Genomic DNA, 22,641 nt, shown 5'->3' on the forward strand with positions numbered 1-22,641 from the left:
CTCACAGAGTGACGTCAGGCTGCAGCTCAGCAGCTGTCACCTACATCAATGCTCTCAGCTCCCTGGGGTCACCCGAGCTGAGAACTGACACTGCCCTGATGGTGCAGCCTCCCAAAACCCTGGATTGCAACCGCTCTTCCTCTCCTAACCCCAGAGCTGTGCAGTCACCACCGTCTGTGACACCAAAATGCATCTTCAGACACACTGTGGATCTTGCCCCTCAGTCCCCAGCCCTCAGAATGCCTTGCATGCTGACCTCTACCTCTGTGTGCTCCAGCACCCAATAGAAGAGACTCCAGGACTAAACACTGCTCACCTCTGCATGTCTCCAGGTCAGGACAACCCTATTGAGCCAGCTTTTCAATTAACTTGGCCCTTCGCACATCCTTCTGCCACCAACCACCCCAAGGCTATCCCTCTCCTTGCCCTTGTTGGAAATATACGAATAATTTATCAGGACAGTATCTCTGATAAAGCAGATTTTATTTGCAATTGCAATGGCGGGCTTCTTGCAAGCAGGAGAGTGCCCAGAAAAACAGCGTTACATCCTTTATGCCCTATTATTCAATGCTTATCTCTTTCTCCCCTGGTTCCTCATTGGCTGAGTACTTCAGGTTCACAATTTTCCTAATGCTCAACTAAACATATGGATACTGGATAAACATAAATTGCTGCTAGCTAAGCATATATCGCTAATTAGTTAACTTCTCACACTTGCTCACTCAACACTTGGTCACTGTTTCTGCACATCTGCTCGTCCTTGCATAGAGATAAGCTTGGAAGGAGGACAGGGGGGAGTATCTTGATGCCTGCCTGTTGCATCCCAACCTACCCATAGAGCAAGGCAAGCCAGTCTTGTGTGGAGGCCCTGCCTGCTTTGATGTTTGTTAAGTTTGTTTTTCTTTTGCTGAGGGTCTCTTATCCAAACAGAACAGCCCTACAATATGCTTTCTAGTCCATAATACTATATCTATACTATTTGGAACATTTAAAAACTATTGCAGTTTTGCAAGCAAAAATTAATCACACAATTCAGCAATTATATTTCCAAAGCATGTTACTAACAATACGGTATTTCTACTTTTTTACATCAGCTATTTCTAAGGACAAGTTGCAAAATACAAATACATTGTGCTCTACTTCTTCAGATCAATTCCCCCTTTTTCACATCTAATGCAGAAACAACATTCCATTCCTACACACCCACAAACACACAGCTACCCCAGCTCTGTACCCTGTTCCTGCAGCAGGACAAGTCTTCAAACCCCGCAGCTGCTCCGAGGCTTCAGGAGCTCGGCATGTGCCCGGTGCCCAGAGACACCGCCCAGCTCCGAGGAGCTGCAGCCCCGCACCCCTGCAGTGAGCCGAGTAACCACGGCTCCGAGAGCTGCTGCCACCTACAGCTGCTGCCACGGCACGGCCACGGTGTCTCGAAGCTGGGCCGCCACCTGCTCCCTGCTCCCTGCTCCCTGCTCCCTGCCCGGTGGGTGTGCTTCCTTCGTGCGACTGAAGCAAACCGCAGCGAGTCCAATCTGTTTAACTCCAAAAAGAGCAATTCCAATATCCCTCCAAAGCCACAGGAGAGCTTTGATCCCGCTGGGGGACAGGGCAAGGGCTTTTGCCCTGGGCCAGCTGCTAAATCATAGGTATTATTTCACATCCTTATTACTGTTTCGCGTTGAGGACCAGCGGAGCTCCCAGCGCCAGCATCCATACATGCATCCACCCATCCCTTTATAAAAAGAAAACGAATCACAGCACTCACCGGGCACCTCCGGAGGCTGGGACCAGGACGGGAGCGTCGGTGCCGGGGCCGCTCTCCCGGGACACCCAGGGACAGCCGGAGCCCAGCGTCGGACACGGCCCCTCGCAGGGAGAGAGCAGCGCGGCGGCAGCGAGGACCGGGGCTGCAGCTCCGCGCTTTCCGTGCCTTCGCGGAGGCTCCCAGAGCTCAGCCTAATATTACACAGTGGGCAGACATCGCGGCGGACGGGCCGGAGAAGTGCAAGCGGGGCGCGGCGGGGGGGAGCGCTGCCATCCCCGGCACCGACCGAAGACGAGCGGGGGCACAAAGTCAACCCCGCACACGTCGTGCGGAGCGGGATCCTCGCTACGAGGAGAGGGGAGAAACAAAACGGCACACTGCCAACATACGCGAAGAGCGGATCGGCTGCGGGATGCGAAAGCCCTGGGAAAGGAGAGAAGCGGGAGAAAGGGGAGAACGCAGGGAGCGATGGGGAAAGGGGCGACCGGGGCAGGGGCGCGCAGCACCCCTCCCGCCGGGGCTGCCCCGCTCGGCGCAGTGGGGAAGGGAACCCGGGGGGACGGCGGAGCGGAGCGGCTCTTCGTCTGCCGCTGCCGGGGACGGGAAGAAGCGCGGCGCGCAGCGCGGGACGGGCTGAGCCGCTCCGCCGCTCCCGGCTCCGCCGCCGTTACGTAAAGCCCCGAGAGGCGCCCGGCGACGGGCACGGCGCGCCGTCGCTCTCCCGAACGCCGCCAAATCTCCGCACCGCGGCACCCCGCAACTTCCTCGCGGCTCCCCGCAGCTCCGGAGCCGCCCTCCCCTCGCGCCACCGGGGCTCCCGCTCCAACTTCCCGGCCCGCCCAGCCGCGCACCCACCCGCCGCATCGCGCTGCCGCCGCGCGGCCCAATGGGGCGGCCGCAGGGAGCGGAGCGGAGCGCCGAGCTCCAGCGGCGTCGGCCGGAGGAGCGGCGGGAGGTGGGCCCAACCCCCCGTCCTACCTCTGCTGAGAGGGGGAGGGAAAAAGCACAGCAGAAGGGGCCGCGCCGGCTTCGGAAAGTCCGCGTGGGACCGCGCGTGCGTCCGCCGTGCTGGCAGGAAGCGGCTCGTCGGGGGCGGGTGTGTGGGGCGCGCGTGGCTGCGTGCCGAGAGCAAACTTTCCCCGCACGGACGCCTCCGAGTGCTGGAGGGGCGCCTCCTGGGGGTGAGGGCGGCGCAAAGGCACCGACGTCGCCTCACGCGGTGCGAGGCCCCGAAGTCAGAGCGGAAAGCGGCGGAGCGCCGCGGGGCTGCGGCGCGCTGAGAGCCCGGCGCGGCGGGAGGGCCCGCGCAGCGCATCTCGCTGGGAGCGGAGCGCTGCGGGGATCCGCCCGGCACCGCTGCCCTCCCGGCCCCCCAGCGCTCGCGGTGCGATGTGACACTGAGCAACGGTGACAGCCGGCGGCTGGTGGGTGCGTGTCGAGCACCGCTCCTGCGCTTTTAGGACCTTGCCGTCCCCCAGACTCGCACGTTCCTGCCTGGAACATCTCTCTCCCCCCGCCTCTCTCCCTAAATACATCCCCCTTATGGCACAGCTGTCGCTTTTACTAATTGTTTGTGGGATTCAATTTTTTCCCGAAGTCTTATTTCCCCTGAGAAGATGAATTAGAAACGATTATGAATTATAAACGATTTCCAAGACGAATTAATAAAAACAGAAGCACTAATTGGGCAATACATTTCAATACATGTGCCTGTCCAGCCCCGTATTTCTCTGAGAGCAGCCAGCTTCTCTATTCCCCAGAAAAGCAGCAGGGTGGTAGGCAAAGAACGGGATGGGGAAACTTCAGCACGTGCACAAAGGTGTGGTGGGAGGGCAGAGCTCACTGCTGCCCACGCTGTTCTCAGCTCTGGGGGCAGGCGGGCACCTCGCTCCTTCATGCCCACAGAACACGCTTGAGCACTAACCCAATTAGTGCCCAGCTAATTGCCTCTGTGTCAGGCAGCTGTTGAGGGACAAAGCACGGCTTTCCCTCGCTCCTGCCCCAGTGCTTTGTCGGTGAGCACTCATGCAGGATGCTGCCTTTAGACAGTATTGTATTTTCTACCTATTATTTTTGAAATTTCACGTGTATAGCCTAATTTTAAGCAGTTATTAAATAACTGTATTAAAGGCCGCAGTATTAAATAAGCAGTTATTGCTTGGGGGGGGGGAAGAAAAATTCCCCTAGAACATGAAGTGTGTTATGGGAACCTGAATGAGTCCAGCCTCTTAGGCTGTTTTAAAAATTAGGCTATACACGTGAAATTTCAAAAATAATAGGTAGAAAATACAATAACCGTATAAATTCATAACCGAATAAATTCATAACCGTATTTTCTGGAACTAAGGGCTCAGCTCAGGAAAGCCTTTTAGGCCATGCTTGATTTTCAGTGCGGTTTGTGTCTCACTCATAACAAAAACATTGAAGTGCTCTCACCTTAAGAAGACCCGGCGTGGGGCTGTGAGGTCCTCTCCAATTTAGGCACCTTTAGTGCCCCTGCATTTACTGACCCCTCGGGCACCCTGCCTTTCCAAGGGCCTCACCCACATCCCACAGCTCTCTCCTGGGTCTCCCTGCTCCTCACCTCCATATAAGATGCAGCAATATTTTTCCTTGTCTTAGTACAGAAAGGCAGGTGTGTAGGTGTTTCTTTGCACCAGAGTCTAATGCAGCATCCACACACAATGTCTGCTCAGCCAGACCTCTCACTTATCCTTCTCTCCCTCCTCAACCCTTCCGTGTTTGTTATCTTGATGGTGGGTCTCTGTGCTCCTCTCATGCCTGCGGGCTCCTTGCTGCTCAAGCACTTCCTGCCATATTTCATGTCTTCCCCGAGCCTCTTCCCAACTGGCATTGAATAGAGTGCAGCAAAGACAATACAGAGGTCACCTGCTTGACACAGAAGTGTTCCTTCTCCCTCACAAGTTGGACTGTACTTCAGTCTAGTCTCAATATGTCACTTTTCAAGAGATGCATCCCAAACACATCAACATACCAGCACATCGTATTTGATCAAAGGCAGCTGAATTTTGCAAGACAACTGAAGTCAACACAAGCTGTGGTTCAGTGTTTTACAATCCTGCTGCTGTCCATAACAGCTGAGATTTCTCCCCAGGGTCAAAGCACCATTGTTTTCAGTGCATGCAGGGTTCCGTCTGGATAGCTTTAAGGGGAAAGGACTGAAAGGATATTCACCCATTCCCCAAATTATATTTGAAGTTCCCAGTTACTATTATTTATGAAGCAGTCTCCAATGCCTTTTTTTTTTTTTTTTTTTTTTGTACAAAGTTTTCCTATGAAAAATTCATTTATACAGCACAGAATGTGTCTACAAATAATAGACACTCCAGTTCACCTGCCTCATTTCTACAGACGAGGCAAGCTCTACTTACGGCACTGTGGAGAAAATTAACAACACAGCATTATTGGTGCACATCACCCCTATGGCACAACGTGGTGGATAGCACCACTTGCCCAATCATTCGTCTGTAGCAGTGTCATAGAGGAGAGTTTCCCGTTGTGCTAGAGGACAAAGAGTGCACCTCTGGACCTCAATAGGTGCATTGGCTCAGCGTATCTCCAGATGAATCCTCAGTGTCAAAAAGCAGCTGCCAAAATCACCATTATTTCAAGTTTGGTCATCAAGGTGTCCAGGATGAGATATTGGGCTGCTTCAAGGCGACCAAGGAATTTGCTTAGAGCAAAGCTGAATTTATGTGCAGGAAGGAAATGCTTACTTGACCACCTCCATCCTTTTGGGCTGTTGCTAAGCTGTTCTACTAAGTCTTCATTTTACATAGCATTGAAAAAGTCCTGAAGTTCAGCGTTGGCATTGTCGTCGCTCATCCTCATAAAGGTGGCAAACTCAGAGGCATCAGAGCCAGAGGCAGTGAAAGCCAGATTGCCTTATGCTAAGGCTTATGCTAAGGCAACCTCCATCGAGGACCAAAGGCAGCCTCGAGGTGCTCAGCAGGCGGCTCACACTCAGCTGCTTTGCCATGCAGAGCTCCTCCAGCCTGTGTTCCCAGCCCAGCGGGAAGTGCAGCACAAAGCGGGCAGCATTTGGGCACAGTGCTGCCAAGTCCATGGCAGAGCTTCTGCTGGCAGCCCAGGAGCAGGCCAGCAGGACTTCTTGTCTGCAGGCAGCCAGGGAAAGCTGCTCCTGAATTTTCCCTTTTTTTCCGCTGGAATCCAGCCACGTGAGAGGTGAATGCTCTCTTCTTGCACTGCTTTTTCCTTTCTTTATTTTTTGAATACAATGCAATGTATAATGCAATGCAGGCCAGAAGAGACAGCTGCCTCTTACGTGGCGCTTGGGGTAGCTCAGTGAGGAAGTGCTGATGGAGTCCAGCTGTGAGGTCCTCAGCTTGGAGTCACGTCCTGCCAGGAGGGGCCACGGCACACATGGCTTACTCTCAACAGCTCAGAAATTAAGAGCAGCTCAGTGGCAGCTTCTGGCCCTACATCAAATCTCTAAGAGGAGGAAATACTGCATCCATTGCTGACACTTAGCAGAGGTCTTTTGATTAAGAAGCTTTGGACAGAACAAAGAAGTCTCTCCATAGAGGAGCACCCCCAGAAGCACACAGTATGGATGTGCTGGGAGCCCGTCCTCCTGCTCTTGCAGCGGGCAGCTGGGGATTGCACCCGGATGGCTTTTGCTCTGTGGCTTTAACAGCGGCTCAAAGGGTCCCCAGTAGTTCAGGTTTGAAGGAATGGCAATATGAATTGACATTTTGACTTGCTTGTTGTACGGAAGTTGTATGGAAATAAAGTGACCCATCATAAATCAGCTTTAGATTGCAGGACAAAATATCAATTTGCCTTGGTGAAATCTATTCTCCTTAAAAAGTCAAGTCAGCTCACCGAGAGAGAAAAAAGGGCCAGAAGACAAATGCTGCAGGACTTCAACAATCCACAGGGAGTTTGTTTTCACACTGTGCTGGGAATGCTTGCCAGCACCTTGCCACTGCGTTGTTGCGGCCGCAAATCCCACCAGTGACAAAAACACAAAATCTGAACAAAGCAGCACTGAAAGAAAGCTGTGGCCACGACAGATTTTTTAAAACAAAGCACTCAAGCCTCTGAAATCTTATGAATGAACCATCAGCTGTGCATGTTAATTGTGCAGGCAATGCAGAGTTAATCCGCAGATTGCTTGCTTGACATAAGCTTTTCCTTACAGGCAGATTAACTTGGACTGGATCAAATTGACTGAGAGCCCTCGGCCACCCCATCACTGCATAAAGACGTTGTTCATAGAAACATCTCCCAGTCTGGAGACCACCAAAGCATAGAAGAAACACAAGCTAGTAAGCTCTCTGCATAGGGTAGAAGATGGAAATCAGCATTGCTCTGCGCAATTCTGATTGTTCTGGTGTAAACAGGATCCCCAGGGATCCCCAGGATTCCAATCTTCTCCTTTTTGAGAGATGTTTAAGATTCAATTCAAACCTGTGGCAAATAGAAAGTGTTTGTGCTCATGTCCAGTCCCTGGGAAAACAGTGATGATTTTGTCATTGATGTCAATTAGAGAACAATTACTGCAAGACTCAATGGGCTGGGTAAGCAACAGGTTCTTCAATCATTTTGTACATGGCCATTAACAGCTGTAATTTCTGCACTTTTGCCTGTGTTTTATGTCTATGTTTTTGCTCATAAGTCTCTCCCCCTCTCTATCAAACTCAACTGCATCTCTATTTCACTACTGCAGGAAAGGGCCGCTTTCCACATAGCCATAGCTAATTAGCAGTGGAAGAGCAATCAATTTTCCTTCCACACAGTAGTAAAGCAATACATTCTCATGTCATTCTATATTTCTGCTGGAGAAGCCTTACTGACACCACAGGTAGGACCACAGGGGTAGAGAAAGCTGAGTCAGGAGAGATCGATGGGGGCTTAAAGTGGGGTGGGAATTGCAGCACGTAACGTTGAACTAAAAACCAGTGCTCTGAAAACAGCTCAGAAGCGCTGATATTCAGATGGCCCTCTGACTTGTTTGCCCTCACCCGCTGTAGTGATTTCAGTGCCTTCGCTTGTTGTTAGTTCTTTGGGACCCTGGGACAAGGGATCTCACATGAAGTCTCCAGCAGAGAAGCCTGAAGAGGACTGCCTCATTTGCATCAGCTCTTGAAGAGTTTCAGTTCCCCAGTTTCAAACCCTCCTTTTGAGGGGTCACTTTTCCATACTTACATACACACCTCCTGGAAGGATACGTATACACTGCTGCCTCCATTGGGCTGTGATACACTTTCCCATTAGTTATCAGACCCCTGCAAATACAGAATCACAGAATCACAGAATCATAGGGGTTGGAAGGGACCTCTAGAGATCATCGAGTCCAACCCCCCTGCCAAAGCAGGTTCCCTACACCAGGTTGCACAAGTAGGCGTCCAGGCGGGTCTTGAATATCTCCAGAGGAGGAGACTCCACAACCTCCCTGGGCAGCCTGTTCCAGTGCTCCGTCACCTCACCTAAAGAAGTTCTTGCGCACATTGGTGCGGAACTTCCTATGCTCCAGCTTCTGGCCATTTCCCCTTGTCCTGTCTCCGCACACTGCTGAAAAGAGTCTGGCCTCGCCACTCTGCCCCCCACACCTTAGATATTTATAGACCTGGATCAGGTCCTCTCTCAGTCTTCTCTTCTCAAGGCTAAACAGGCCCAGCTCACTCAGCCTTTCCTCATAGGAGAGACGCTCCAGGCCCTTCACCATCTTTGTGGCCCTCCGCTGGACTCTTTCCAAGAGATCCCTGTCTTTTTTGTACTGGGGAGCCCAGAACTGGACACAGTACTCCAGATGAGGCCTTACCAGGGCAGAGTAGAGGGGGAGGATCACCTCCCTCGACCTGCTGGCCACGCTCTTTTTAATGCACCCCAGAATGCCATTGGCCTTTTTGGCCACAAGGGCACACTGCTGGCTCATGGCCAACCTGTCGTCCACCAGGACACCCAGGTCCCTCTCCGCAGAGCTCCTCTCCAGCAGCTCATCCCCCATCCTGTACCGGTGCATGCAATTATTCCTCCCTAGATGCAAGACTCTACACTTGCTTTTGTTAAACCTCATCCGGTTTCTTTCTGCCTAGCTCTCCAGCCTGTCCAGTTCTCGCTGAATGGCAGCACAGCCTTCAGGCGTGTCAGCCAATCCTCCCAACTCCGTATCATCAGCAAACTTGCTGAGGGTGGCCACTACCCCCTCATCAAGGTCATTGAGAAGATGTTGAACAGGACCGGACCCAGCACCGACCCCTGGGGAACACCGCTGGTTACAGGTCTCCAACCAGACTCTGCATCGCCAACGACAACCCTCTGCGCTCTGCCAGTCAGCCAGTTCTCAACCCACCTCACTGTCCACTCATCTATCCACACTTCCTCAGCTTTGTTATAAGGATGTCATGGGAGACAGTATCAAATGCCTTGCTGAAATCAAGGTAGACCACATCCACTGCTCTCCCCCATCCACCCAGCCAGAGACAACATCATAGAAGGCTACCAGGTTGGTCAAGCACGACCTTGCCCTGGTGAACCCATGCTGACTACTCCTGATAACCTCCTTTTCTTCCAGTTGTCTGGAATGGCATCCAGCACAAGCTGCTCCATCACCTTTCCAGGGACAGAGGTGAGGCTGACTGGCCTATAATTGCCTGGATCTTCCTTCTTGCCCTTTTTGAAGACCGGAGTGACGTTGGCTATCCTCCCGTCCTCAGGCACCTCCCCCGTTCTCCTCTCAAAGATGACAGAGAGCGGTTCAGCAATCACCTCTGCCAGCTCCCTCAGCACCCGTGGATGCATCCCATCGGGTCCCATGGATTTGTGAACATTGGTGTTGCCCAGGCGCTCTCGGACCACCTCTTCCCTGACTAAAGGGAAGTCTTCCATTACCCAGACCCTTTCACTAACCTCCAGGGTCTCGGATTCCCGAGGGGGAGCTTTTTCACTGAAGACAGAAGCAAAGAAGGCATTCAGTACCTCCGCCTTCTCAGCATCCCCCGTTACCAGAACACCCCCATCACTAATCAGGGGAGCCACATTCTCCCTAGTCTTCCTTTTACTGTTAACGTACTTAAAAAAAGCCTTTCTTATTATCCTTTATCACCTTTGCCAGGTTCAGTTCCAGGCGGGCTTTAGCCTTCCTCGTCGCATCCCTGAAGGCCCTGTTTTCTTGCAAATGCATGTGGAGATGTCACTCTGAAAAGCTACTCTTTGTGCATTAAGCAACTCCTTTGTTCTTACTCTGGCAACCACCATACACTGTAGCTTATTCTAGAACTGGAGCAAGTATGCTTGCTTGGCTGTTGCTCATTTCACCTATGGTATGGAACTTCTAGGCAATGGCATAATGTACAGACAGTACTTGCAGAGCCCAGAGAGACCTGACTTCCTGCTGGAGCCCAAAGGGAGGCTTTGCAGCACAGATCGCTCTCAGCTGGTTCCATCCTGTACTGCATTCCTAGGGCTGGCAATGGAAAAGTGCAAACCCCAAGGATGCATATTCCAAAATGCAACCAAGTTAAGTTACCAGTTCACCAAAGTAAGCTTTTCCCCCCTTTTCCCATTTAATTCTCCAGTCTCCTGTATACCTATCACTTTCGCATGTGTGATCTGGGTGTGGAATTATGCTGTGAATGGTTTCTCTGAATACATGTTCACTTCATGTTCAGTTGCAAACTGACTGCACTTGCGCCCAATTTTTGATTTGAACAAATTGATTGCACCTCAAGTTCGCTGGGTCACAAACCCATGCAGGAGGGAGCGAGCTCCTCTTGGCCACCAACCACAGCTCTCCCGTATCATCACCCAGACGGGTTTCTCCTTGCTCCATTCCGACAACTGGGGTGGCACTGGCATCATGATCACGTTCCAACGCTGAGTCGGTCGTGACCAGCCCCATGGACCAGCTCCAGCTGCACTGGATGCACCTGGCCAGGTGACTGCAGCCTTTCCCACTCCTACAGCCTCTTCCTGCAAACCTCACAGCTAAACACCAGCACAGCTCCCTGCCGGCCCAGCTGCCAAAAGGACGTGGGGGCTCACATATATCTTCAAATATCTTCAGCAAGTCCCGACATCATTTCTGCCACTGTTGTGTCCTGTATCAAACAGTGTGCACGTTGAGTGTAAATATGAAAACACATGAAGCTCCCATCTACTCTGTTCCCCTAGGGATTACGTGTGAAATAGCAAATGGTTCGATCGTGTATCACAACAGAACCTGCTTGCGTTACAAAAGCAACAGAACGCCATTAGCACAGGGCCTTATCAACACCAACTGCACAAAGAGACCGAGGAGAGAGGGCCCATGATATGCTGATGTTATTTGAGCTGCCTCTGGTTGCAGAGGAAACCCCGGTTCAATCAGTGCTACCTGTGCTGTCCTGTGCAGGTTCCTGAAGTCATGAGCTGCAAAAGCATTCACAGATCTAAACGTGAACGTTAAGAACTCCGTTCGGGTAAGGCACAGTAATTCAAATTGTCATCGTAATCTGTGCAGAAATATTATTTCAGAATCAAACTTTCCAGTGTGATCATTTAAAACAGCTTCTCCTTGTCAAGAGAAACAACAGGGAGTTCAGAGGGACATTCAGCAGAGAACAAAGCCAAAGTCCCCATGCTGCTTTGCCGCATTTTGTCATCAATTTCAGTCAATCTCGCACAGAAAGTAAACAAAAATGTATTTCCTTTCCTAACGCCCAAGTCTGCTAAGCACATTTATAAAAATGTATTTCCTGAGATGCTTGGACACTATTGCAACAGCAATCGCCTGTATGTATGTAAAATATGTATGTAAAAATATGTTTTGATACACAGTGCAAAAATCAATAAAATGATCTCAGAAAGTTCAGTTTATGAGAAGTGGGTTTTTTTGCCCAACTTTTCCATTTCTCTGTTACAAATTGATGTTTAGCAAAGACAGCCAGGTTTCTGTCATACATACACCCTGAAAATATCCACTTTCTATGTGTATTAAAAATACCCGAATAACTGCAGAGAATTTACCTTAATATCATTCTCTAGCTGTCTTACACACCAGTATATCAGCCTAATCAGGGGCATGTGTAGTTTAGGATTCACAAACGGCATCCACTGCAGCTGCTCCGCAGCCATAGGCAGCAGCTGTAAAAACACACAAAGGCAAACTTACATGCAGAATGTCAGCTTAGCGTGTGAGCAGGCTACAAGTGACAGCAAGCCTCCAAAAACCAAACCCCAGCAAACCAAACCAAAACCTCAAATTACTCCCGGAGTTTGTCAGATTGCACGTGCAAGCACTCACTGGTCACGGCCTGTAGAGGTAAAGAATTCCCTCCTTAGACAGATTTTAAATTACACAGGTTTGCATGCAAAGCAGAGATATGGCGTGTGAGCTCAACTATCAAGGCCAATACCAGTGCTACAAACCCTTCACAGAACAAAGGAAAGCAGTAAAAGCAGAACTCCAGAATACCACATTGATTTCCAAGCCTTGTTATCCCCAGAGAGATGGAAGGAAGGGCTTTCAGTAGAGCATAGCATCATCTGTTATCAGTCATTAACTGAAACTCTGACATCCAATGTAGACATTAAAATATTTTGAACTAGGTGCGAGCATCTCTGTAGGAAAACATGAATTCTGTACAGTGTTACACACAAAATACAAGATAAATCACCAGCTGGCAAAAGCCAGCCACTGGTAATAAAAGGCAAGTTGAGACTGAACACAACTCTTTTCCCTCAAAATGATGGCTCTGTTTTATAAGTGACAACTCAGCCATTCCATCTGACTGCTAGGATTCATACTGACTTAGTAACTGTCGTTCTGCTTTTGTTACTCTATCCGAGGTCTATACAAAACAGGCTGACCTTTTCTACTCTCACAATAAAATCAGTCGATATATACGTGACTCTGAAAACACATGAACCAGAGCAAACTCAAGTCCCTTTACCTCCTGGATGTAGGTTCTTTCGCTAGACTGAGGTTTCTGACCGTCCTTTCTTTCTTGTCTCTGGAGTTTGCTAAGGTGCTCATCTGAGATCCAATCCATAAGAACAGTCAGGAGCCCATAAACTTCAGAGTTCGGTGGTAGCTGTAACACATTCACATCATCAGCTATTTCAGCTTTCAACTTGACGACCTTCTAAACCAAACAGTAGCAGACGGACATGCCTGCCAGAGCACGTTAGTTCTGACAAATTATGCATCATTTAACGGAAAAGGAGACAAAGCTCAGGACAGAAGTTACCGGCAGCCCGTGGAAGACATTATCTCTGAGGAAGCAGTAATCTGGAACAGGCCGTGCCTGCTCTGTTGGGCCTTGTATCTAGGGCTTGAGAAGTCCCCGCTGGCTGCGGGAGAAATACGGGCAGCTCCTTGTTAAAAAGGAGTCTGCAGACAGCTCCCACTTGGTACAGGTGACCACGCCATCACCTGCACGGACTTGTCTTTGTGTCAAGGGCCAGCAGGGAGTTCTCATGTGAACTTGTTTAGTTAGTAGAGATCTTCTCTTGTAAGCAAACTAGACCGCAGCTTGGATGACCACAAAGGAGGAGGATGAGCAGAATCTAATTTTGACAGATGAGAGAGAAGGTGAGAGGAAAACACAGCAAACAAATAAAAAGTAGATACATACACAACATAAAATTCAGAAGACAATTTTAGCAGCAAGCTTTACTCTTTCCATTTACTGCCTGCTTCCCCCAAATAGACTCTATTCTTTCTGTAACCTAATACCTATTAGAATGTAAAAAAGTAGCAGCTACGTTTTCGTATTTCAACAGGTATACAGAGCATGTTCCAATGCCAAAAGGCTTTTGAGTGAATTTTTCACCTTCCCAGTTCTTACCTTATCCCCTTTTGATGCTGCCCTCACTTCTTCCTGCACAAAAGGTGTCGTCTGTTGTGCCACTTCACGGGTATCCTTATACATCTCTGCCATTATAAACTGATGTTTCCACTACAACAAAAAAGAACCATGAATTCTATTTTACTTCTTACCTACGAAGGAAGCATGCACAGATAAGAAAAAACCTTACTTCCAGACAGCTGAAATGAGCTTCTCCTGTCCTTATTTGTTCATTCAAGTACTTCTGAACAATCTCATCATTTAACTGAAAGAATTGAAAAAGACTCAAACATCAGTGAATGGAAAACACTTTTTTTTTTTGTAAACAACACTCTGAAATCCTTTGACAGAGCTCCTGAGCAGCAAAGTGATTTAATAAACAACAGTTCTATTCTTTCTCTTCTTTTCATAAAGAAGAAACATAAAAGAACACACTCAAAAAAATGCCTAAAGAATTCAGAAACAGAGAGGGTGAGAATAATTTTATGCAATCACACCATTCCTGTCTCGGACAAACCAAATCATCAATTTTGAAAACATCCTGTTCAGACAAGTAGCGGCGCTAACTCAAACTTGGAAAGTTACTGATGGTAGGAAATAATTCCTCTTGCCTGTTTTCTCAAGGATTCATTTGCTTCTTTGAGGTCGTCCCGACATTTGGAGATCTCCCTCAGTGACGTTTCTAGTGTTTTCACTCCTGCATCCTTCTGCTGTGGAAATATCACATTTCAAACATGATTAACCAGAGTATTCTAGAAACAACTACAATTTTAGTATTAAAACAATCCAACAAACTTCCATTTCCACATCTCAAGTACTTTAAAGAGAGAAGCATAAAAGCTGGCAAACACATAGTGGCTTCAGATAGCAAACACCAAGCGAAATGGCACGTAAGGCAATAAGCATCCTTAAATTACCGCACCTCTTTTAGTTTATCCAGGCAGGCCTCTCGCTCCCTTAGAACATCTTCTCGTTCTTGGAGCTGGAAAAATCAAGGGAAAAAAGATGAAGTAGCTCCAAAACCTATTCCATTTTCACTTCATCCTGACTTTGCCTGCATATGGGGTTTCGTTTTTATTTATGACTTTACACAACAGCTGACTAGTTGGAAATGTGCTAATGGCCATCTATGCTCAGCTCCCTCTCACACTAACACAAATGACTTTGACTTGTGGCAGCACTGCCTGGCATCCTGAAACACAGGAAGCAACTCCAACTGGCTGTTCATGTAGAAACAAAAGACCTTTAAAAGTCAGCATTTACTTCCAGAACTACTGGTTAATGCAAATACCTGCCAGGAGAAACAGAGTCTGATGCCCTGAACTCTAGATTGCTATTTGGTTTCTTCAGTTAGTGCGAAGAATCCCTGGTAAAGATCCATTTCCCTGTCAGCATTTAGGTCAGCTTCAGCAGTCGAGTGAGTGGAAAGTTTTAACTCTGTGTTAATGTGAACTGCTGCCTCAGCTTGACATTAAGAACAGAGACAGTACTGCTTTCATCAGCAGTCCTGAAAACAACTGAAGCTACTGAGTAACCATGGGAGCAGATGCACCCAAAAAAGGGTCAGAAAGTAATTTCATGCATTCATGCAATTCCTGTCTTGGAAAACCATCAATTTTGCAAACATCCTATTCAGACAATTAACACTGTTTACTCAGACTGATACAGTTACTGATGGTAGGAAATAATTCCTCTTGCCTGTTTTCTCAAGGATTCATTTGCTTCTCTGAGATCGTCCCGACATTTGGAGATCTCCCTCAGTGACGTTTCTAGCGCTTGCACTTCTGCATCCTTCTGCTGTGGAAATATCACATTTCAAACATGATTAACCGGAGTATTCTAGAAACAACTACAAGCTAAGTGGCATTTCAGTATTCAAATAACTTCCAATGAATTTCCATTTCCACGTTTCAAGTACTTTAAAGAGAGAAGCATTAAGGCTGTCAAGCTCATCATGGCTTCAGATAGCAAACACCAAGTGAAATGGCACGTAAGGCAATAAGCATCCTTAAACTACCACACCTCTTTTAGTTTATCCAGGCAGGCTTCTCGCTCCCTTAGAGCTGCTTCTCTTTCCAGGAGCTGGAAAAATCAAGGGAAAAAGTTGAAATGGCTCCCAAAGCTGTTTGATTTTCACTTAATCCCAATTTTGTCCTGCAGATGGGGTTTTGCTTTCATTTATGGTGTTACACTATGGGTGACCAAAGTGACTGCTATTCCCTTGAAGTAGTATCATTCCATAAAATAAACCGTTTCTCTTTAAAATCTCTCCCTGAAATCTATTAATCCTTACCTACACAGTAGGAGGAATTTTACTAGCCAAAGCTGTTTCCAGGTTTGGATACAGCTGTAACTCCTTACTCTCCCTGAGAAACCTAAGATCTGTGCCTCACTTCCAGTGTTAGAAAAGACCTGAGGCACAGTGAAAGGAGTCAGATGGTGTTTCCCCCTGCATGTTTTATTTGTTACAAAGTGAAAATAGTCATGTAGTAGAGGTTTGAGAATAATTCTCTGCATTTAGTGACAAAAACTTTTGTAAAGACTTCATTCTTACTTTCATGTTTTGAATTTTAACTTCTGTCTGAGTGCCTTCAGCACTGCTGCCAGTGCCCCGGGGAGATGCAGAAAGATCCTGCAGAAGTTGTCCTGTATTTTTCTCACCAGGAGTTGGTTGAGGTTCCATAGCAGTAGCACTTTCACTTTCCAATTCAGTCCCGCCTGTGACACCTACCGCAAAGAACAAAAATTTGTGGAAAACAGATGATGAGGTAGCTTAATATGGAGACAATTTTTGGCACCTACATTGTAAATTTTCCTAATGATATCCAGAACATCTTAAAGTAAGGCTAGAACTTTTCAAATAGCACCATTATTTAAGAGTGGCATGGGAACTGCAAATCTGTAAGGCTTGGTTTCCCCGCAAAAAAAAGCAACACAAAAATCAACTTGGACTACTGAATAACTTCAAGCGTTTGAAATTCCAGAAGACAGTAATAAACAGCAACTAAAGAGGACTTGTTTCAAATTACTCATGGGAAATCTGTGCTTTTTACTAACTAATCTCAACCTATTACCAGGGTAGCTGCTACTGAAACTTTCACTGTTCAAGAAGTCATCTTTTAGTTCCATGCTCCTGAGACAACCGGAATACTGCTCAGTCTTTGAAATGTAACAGACACATATATAATATAAATATCATATATATTAATATATTTACAGGGTATATAATAATCCACCTGAACGACGGATAGTAGGCTGACTTTAGGTTGACTTTGCAAGTTAGGATTCTTACTGGAACAAGAGTTTTCATCACTTGCTTTATTTTGGACTAGGCATACAGAACAGCTATAGAAAAAGCAGTTTTCAAGTAATTCTGAGTGGTCTTTGGAGCATCTACTTGTTCAAGTTTAAAGGAAAATTGTTGAAGAGATGCTTTTGTATTAGCTTTGCTTGGATTCTGGCAGGCAACACGCTAGGAGGCAGTGGGTTCGTTTCTCACCATTCCAGTCCCACTGACCTTCCATTGTAGCAAAGCCAGATCCAAAATTCTCTTGTGCAGTATTACGGCTGGCTTTGAAACTTGCAGCACATTCAGTTAATGGGGGGCCACGTGTTTCCCATGGAGCTGGATTTGGGCTTTGGCACAAAACACAGTTCTTTGCAGTTGCTTTCTCTGGAATAACAACTTACCTGTTAAGGGAGCTTCCTGAAGATTTTGTGCTCGCTGAGAACCATCAGAACCATCTGTTCCACGGCTTTTAGCAGGCCATCGATGAGATGACACACTCACACTGGAGTTATTACATTTAATTTCCTGAATTTCATTCTGTTAAAGACAGTGTTTCAATTAAGAGAACATAAAGGTATTCCATAGGTATTTGAAGAAAACCTAAGGAATGATCCCTACGCTCTTGCTTTTAAACCTCAAGTGTCTTTACCACACAGGAGCACCATTCCAAGCTTGTCTCCAGAGGTATTTTCTTCTCTGCCTCCTGAACACGGAGCACAGCATCTTGCAATTTATTGCATGAGCGGTACAGTGCAACAAGTCTGATGTTAAGTTAGACGTCATCAGGTCTTGCACAGAGTTCAGCTTGAGTCACATAAAAGAGCTCATTCCAGCCATCTTCAACTTTATATTCTTGTAACTTCTCCTATTAAACATGAAGGCAACATAATTAATTTTTTTCCTGCATCAGTCTTTTCAACATCCACATTACCTGACAGTTTGCTCACCTCCACTACACAGACTACAGACTTGCTGGAATTACTCCAACATCTTAGAAACGAGATAACAGGGGAAAAAACTTCAGTGTGCCTCTTGTAGATGCTAAGTTAAGACTGTCAGGCTGTTTGAGACAGAGACAGCACACCTTGTTACAGAATAGCTGCTCCAAATAGGACAACAGAAAACCAACAGAAGCCTCTAAGAACCTCCGTGTCCCTGCAGCTGTGCTACATAAAACTAAGTGCCAAAGTGACACTGCATAACTGAAAGCATTTACACAGTCGTTGAGAATGACAGCACTTCCTACATTCTGCATTTTTAAACTCAAAAAAACAAAAAGCAGCTTAGTCGCAATAGACACATCAAGTACTGCCTATCTAAACTCAACTTCTTGGATACTATTGCTGACACAGTTTCCCCACATTTTTGAACGCGTCAATCTTCAAACGCGTGGGAAAGCCCAGAGCTGCAATTTTCATGCAAGCTAAACCAAAACATCAGACAGCAAAGAAATTAACATGTAATAGATTTAAGATTCCTGATGCTAAACTAATTTAGCCAAGGAAATACGCTGAGAGATGACTAGATGACATGCCAGAAGCACCCAGTCAGATACGGAAAGTTTCTTCAAGGCACAGAGCAGAGATGAGAAGCTGGAATTTACCTTCAATCTGAGAGCAGCAGCATTCCCAGGGAGCAGCCTGGCAGCTTTCTCCACCCAGTATTTTGCTCTTCCATCACTGATGTCTTTATTGCAGAATAGCTCCGCAATCTTCAGCACCAGATCTTTCTGTATATTGGGTTCAGCTCCAGAGAACGCTAGTTTTCCCCATGCACAAGCAAGACAAAAAAGGTTACTGGGACCTTGATCTTGCAATCCGGATAGAACGAAAATGGGAAAAGAAAATAGGAAAGAAAATGATGGCCATTCAACGGACCCAAATATTCCAACTACAACTCTCAGTAAATACTTTCTGAATTCACTCTGAAAAGGCCACCGCTAGATTATAGCACTCAGATAACTGCTGGAATTCAGAAGAGACTGAGGAAGAATGCCAAAACCAGATCCTCTTCCTCTACATCTGCTTACTGCTGTATGTAGGCAGCTGGACTATGACTTCTCGTCTAACTCAATATGGTGACTTATGGAAAAAAAGAAGAAGTACATCATCAAGGGCAAGAGCGCTTCACTCTGTTGGCAACAGGACTTTCCAGCACACCCTCCCCCTGCCCAAAGCCTGAACAAAGGAATTTTGATCGAGACGTTCACATGTATGCACTTGCCTAATCAGCACTTTATTTGCCCTGCACCTCTCTACCTCTGAAACAAAACCACCACCAGCAACAAACAAACAGTGCCACTGAAAAACACCCTCGGTCGAGTCTTCCAGTTGCAACTAGATTACCATCATCCCTGCGAGGCAATTCCACTGCAGGCACAGACCCTTAGTCCAAAGGGCAACAGTAAGACTATCACAGCAGCTACCACAAGGATCAAGTCAGGACACAAAAGAAAAAATCAACTGGAAAAAAAAAAAAATTAAAAACTGATGCCAATTCTACCAAAAAAAGAATCCTTTCTTAAGTACGTCATAGACAGATGTGGCAATAAAAAATGTACATCATACAATTTAATTTGTCCACAAACAACACATTTTCTCTCTGAGCTTAAGGAATGCACAGCACAGATGCATTTTAAAAGTCCATTTACAAAGGAAGAAAGCTGGACGTGACTGGGGGTCACTGGAGCACTTACCTTGTAACACCCAACAGCTTTTTCTGTCTCGTCCTGATTTGTCCAAGAAACCTGTGTGCTCTGGGATCTCTCTCTTGGACACTGAGATAAGTAGATATATATCTACAGAGCAAGAAAACCCAGAAAGATCAATACTCTCAATAATACAAGTCCCCCCACACCGTGTAGCTAAAGCTAAAGGGAATTTAATCTGTCAAATGGAGAGCAGGGCTACATTTCTTTCTAGATACTTGACCTAGACCCTAATGTGAGAAACATTATTTTTACACGTACCAGAGCTACTTATTTGCCAGCAAGTACTGACGTTCATTAAAAAAGCAGCAGCTCACAGAACGAGATGCATCATATGATGAAATAAAAGCCACTTCAACTCCATGAATTCTTTGGTGCCACATAACTAATGCAGTTGCTCTTTTAGAAGGATTTCGGTGGCACCCAATCCTTTCCATCCAGAAATGGCATGATCGTGATCTTGATTTCTCTACTTCAACTAGCTTTTCTATTACACTTTCGAGAACAGATCAACCACGTACATCAACACGTATTACCTTTTAGCAAGTTCATATTCTTTTATTTCAAAATACAGCTTAGCACAGATGAATCCTTTCAATGATTTCTGAATGGAAAAAGAAAACAAACATGACAGGCACATTTCAGACGTACACTACTTTTAAAGTAACCGAACAGGGAGAGCACTCTTCTTAGCAACGCATAACACTGCTAACAGTTAATTACCATTACTTCTTGTATTCAAGCCTCTGTTTCTGAAAGAGACGGGATTAAGAAAGGAATCTTGTTTCCAATCACGGGCAGAGGCTACCGAAGGAAAACTGAGGCGACTAGCAAAGCAAGCGACCGATCTTTATACTTGGTACATTTCACAAACACTTCTGACCAAAGAAATTAGGAGAATGGGTCCGCTACAGTTGAGCTTTTTGTTATTGCTGCTGTTGCAACGTAACAGTGTTGCAGGAGAAAACAAATCCTACAAACTGAGTGAAGATGTTACCCCAGCTCCTCCTGCTCATGCTTCTGCCATCTTCCCCTCCTGCCGGCTCTGCCATCTGCTTTGCTTTTTGTACTTTCACTTTTGTTTCCTCCTTCTACCCCTCCATAGATACCTTTGGAGACTTACGTTTCACCTTTCACTCACGCAGTGTGTGTTGTGAAGGGGCTGAAAACATCAGAAATAGACTACTGCATCCAAAAAGCAGATTCTACCTGCATGAAGGAGCTAGAGAACTAGTAAGTCACAAGCAAAAACTTCACGTCAGACGTAAACTAAGTAACGTGAAACAAGTCTCTGTAGTCTAGATACGCCTGAATTTCATCTCCAACCCTCTTCCCACCCCCAAATAGGGAGGGGGGGGGGAAGTTATTCACGCAAGTCTCCTGAGCTTCAGTCTGTATTCTGAAGTAAAACAAGGACACTCTGACATACGCCAGAGCATATCATGCTTGATGCGTGACCATGCTTGACATCTCCTTGTAAACAGGGTTAAAAAGAAACTTCATCAGACATGTTGGCAGCCTTGAAAGGCCCTCCCTTCCAAAATCAACACAAGATAACCAGTAACTATTTCCACCACTGACTGTGCTAGACATGAGTTGTAAGCATCACTGCAAGGATGAAACCAAACCGCAGAACTTGACCTCGAGCACAACAAGAAGAGAGGCGATGGTTTTTGTTGAGCCCAACAGGAATCTCAGAACGGTTAAAGAGCATCTCTGAATTTGGCAGCGGTACGCTCCACACTGCATAGTCTAAACAGCACCCAAGTCAGCTCAACAAAGCCACAGGAGAACTTTGTTGCTGTTGGAAAAGCTCAACATGAAGATGCACGCTGCCTCGCACTAAGACCCTGCTGCAGAACGGCAGCCCGCGTGCATTCACGCTCTGCAACACACTGCCGAATCTGCTGCCTCTGCAATAAAACCCACTCACAGCAGCAGGGCAGCACCTTTGGGGATTAAATAGCTCCCACTAACTGCACTGGTTGGCTCTCTACGATCTGTGCACCGTTTCCAGATCGCAGGGAATCATCTGGCTGCCAGGGACAGCAGCAAAACTCTACTGGCCCAGCTCTCCCTCTCTTTTTCCTGACCTTCCACAGCGCTGCCACACAGACAGGAATATCAACCACGCAGCATGTGAAAGAAAACCAGAAGTTAGGAACACCTGTCCCCTATTTGGGCTCTTCAGTTCCACAAAACCGGAGGGATCCGTACGGACTCACAGTGCTGGGCTCCTCGTAAATCTGCCGAGGGCTCACCGGTTTCAAGAGCGCACAGCCCTGGCAAACCATCTTCCCAGCAAGTCAGCTCCGTGCCCTCCCACACAGCCGCTTCCCTCAGCTTCCACTCCCCCTGCCATCCGGCCTCCCACGCACCGGGCCAGGCCACAGCCACCCCTCAGGCCCGGCACCCGCGGGAGGAGCGAGGGGGCGGGATGGGCAGGGAGCAGCCCCCATCGTGACCCGGGGGAGGCTGCAGGAGCTCCACTGGCGGTCCCGGCCAGGCCCACAGCACTCACCTCTCTCGGAGAAGAGGCGGCGGACCGCACAAAGGCAACGTACCGCTCCACCTCGGGCTTCGTGCGCCGTGCCATGGCACCGAACCCGGCCCTCCGGCCAGCACTTGTCGTCGGTAGAGCGCTGGCCTCGCCACGGGAAAGAGGAAGCGGCGGGAAGCCAGCAGTCGCGCGTCGTGCACGTTCCTGCTCAGCACTCGGCCAAACACCTCTGCCGAGTGCTCCGTGGGTTCTGAGCACTGCGCCGCGTGACCTCACAGTCAGGTGGGGAGCCTTGCTCACAAGGGAACTCGGCTGCAATGTCTGTCACCCGACTAAGCCTGTTGCCGGGGGTCTGGGCGCTCAGTCTTGCCAAAGAGGCCCGTGCTACACCAAAACAGATGGCACAGCTCTTTCTGCTCCTCCTTGAACCCCGGACAGGGTTTTCAGGGTGAAAACCAGAACGAGAAAGAGGAAACCGGACGTTCCACCTGACTGCTGCCTACCCCAGATTATTCAAGGGCATCAAGGCTGGACGTGCTTGCAGTGGCTCTGCAGACCTCACCT

The 22,641-nt window shown here is 47.6% G+C and overlaps 2 protein-coding genes across 7 annotated transcripts; both read right to left on the minus strand.

Moving 5' to 3' along the window:
- Positions 1-466: 466 nt before the first annotated feature.
- LOC149916693 (uncharacterized) lies at positions 467-5,029 on the minus strand. Its single transcript, XM_090145788.1, has 3 exons — positions 2,744-5,029; positions 1,766-2,188; positions 467-1,532 (listed from the first exon to the last, which is right to left on the minus strand). Exons 1-3 carry the CDS (start codon positions 3,078-3,080, stop codon positions 1,171-1,173), a joined length of 1,122 nt encoding a protein of 373 aa, XP_090001914.1. The 5' UTR covers positions 3,081-5,029; the 3' UTR covers positions 467-1,170.
- Positions 5,023-22,187, minus strand: LOC116238490 (coiled-coil domain-containing protein 138). Of its 6 annotated transcripts, none has more exons than XR_016469014.1 (16): positions 22,099-22,187; positions 20,114-20,181; positions 19,566-19,667; positions 18,474-19,332; positions 17,272-17,735; positions 16,136-16,308; positions 15,604-15,663; positions 15,280-15,378; positions 14,504-14,563; positions 14,193-14,291; positions 13,772-13,846; positions 13,582-13,692; positions 12,685-12,825; positions 11,759-11,875; positions 7,966-8,037; positions 5,023-7,219 (listed from the first exon to the last, which is right to left on the minus strand). XR_016469014.1 is itself a non-coding variant. In XM_090145791.1 (15 exons), exons 6-15 carry the CDS (start codon positions 16,262-16,264, stop codon positions 8,023-8,025), a joined length of 906 nt encoding a protein of 301 aa, XP_090001917.1. In that variant the 5' UTR covers positions 16,265-16,308; positions 17,272-17,735; positions 18,474-19,332; positions 19,566-19,667; positions 20,114-20,181; positions 22,099-22,187; the 3' UTR covers positions 5,023-8,022. The 6 variants fall into 6 exon arrangements, 4 of the variants coding, with proteins under 4 accessions (XP_090001917.1, XP_090001915.1, XP_090001916.1 ...); XR_016469013.1 differs by having other exon boundaries at positions 7,958-8,037; XM_090145791.1 differs by having other exon boundaries at positions 5,023-8,037.
- Positions 22,188-22,641: the final 454 nt, after the last annotated feature.

Source organism: Phasianus colchicus, chromosome 9 (assembly GCF_987193195.1).
Source record: "Phasianus colchicus chromosome 9, bPhaCol1.hap1.1, whole genome shotgun sequence".
Classification (NCBI taxonomy): domain Eukaryota; kingdom Metazoa; phylum Chordata; class Aves; order Galliformes; family Phasianidae; genus Phasianus; species Phasianus colchicus.

Excerpts from the sequence above, each read along its gene's own strand:
- LOC149916693 (XM_090145788.1), bottom strand. The coding sequence starts at position 3,080 with ATGCGCTGCGCGGGCCCTCCCGCCGCGCCGGGCTCTCAGCGCGCCGCA. Across the intron at positions 2,189-2,743 it reads CCCTCCCCCTCTCAGCAGAG|GGCTTTCGCATCCCGCAGCC; the intron begins GTAGGACGGGGG and ends CTCCTTTCCCAG. Across the intron at positions 1,533-1,765 it reads CCAGCCTCCGGAGGTGCCCG|ATTGGACTCGCTGCGGTTTG; the intron begins GTGAGTGCTGTG and ends GGAGTTAAACAG.
- LOC116238490 (XM_090145789.1), bottom strand. The coding sequence starts at position 16,264 with ATGGAACCTCAACCAACTCCTGGTGAGAAAAATACAGGACAACTTCTG. Across the intron at positions 14,292-14,503 it reads GCCTGGATAAACTAAAAGAG|CAGAAGGATGCAGGAGTGAA; the intron begins GTGCGGTAATTT and ends ATATTTCCACAG. Across the intron at positions 10,852-11,758 it reads AGCTAGAGAATGATATTAAG|GACACAACAGTGGCAGAAAT; the intron begins GTAAATTCTCTG and ends TGTTTGATACAG.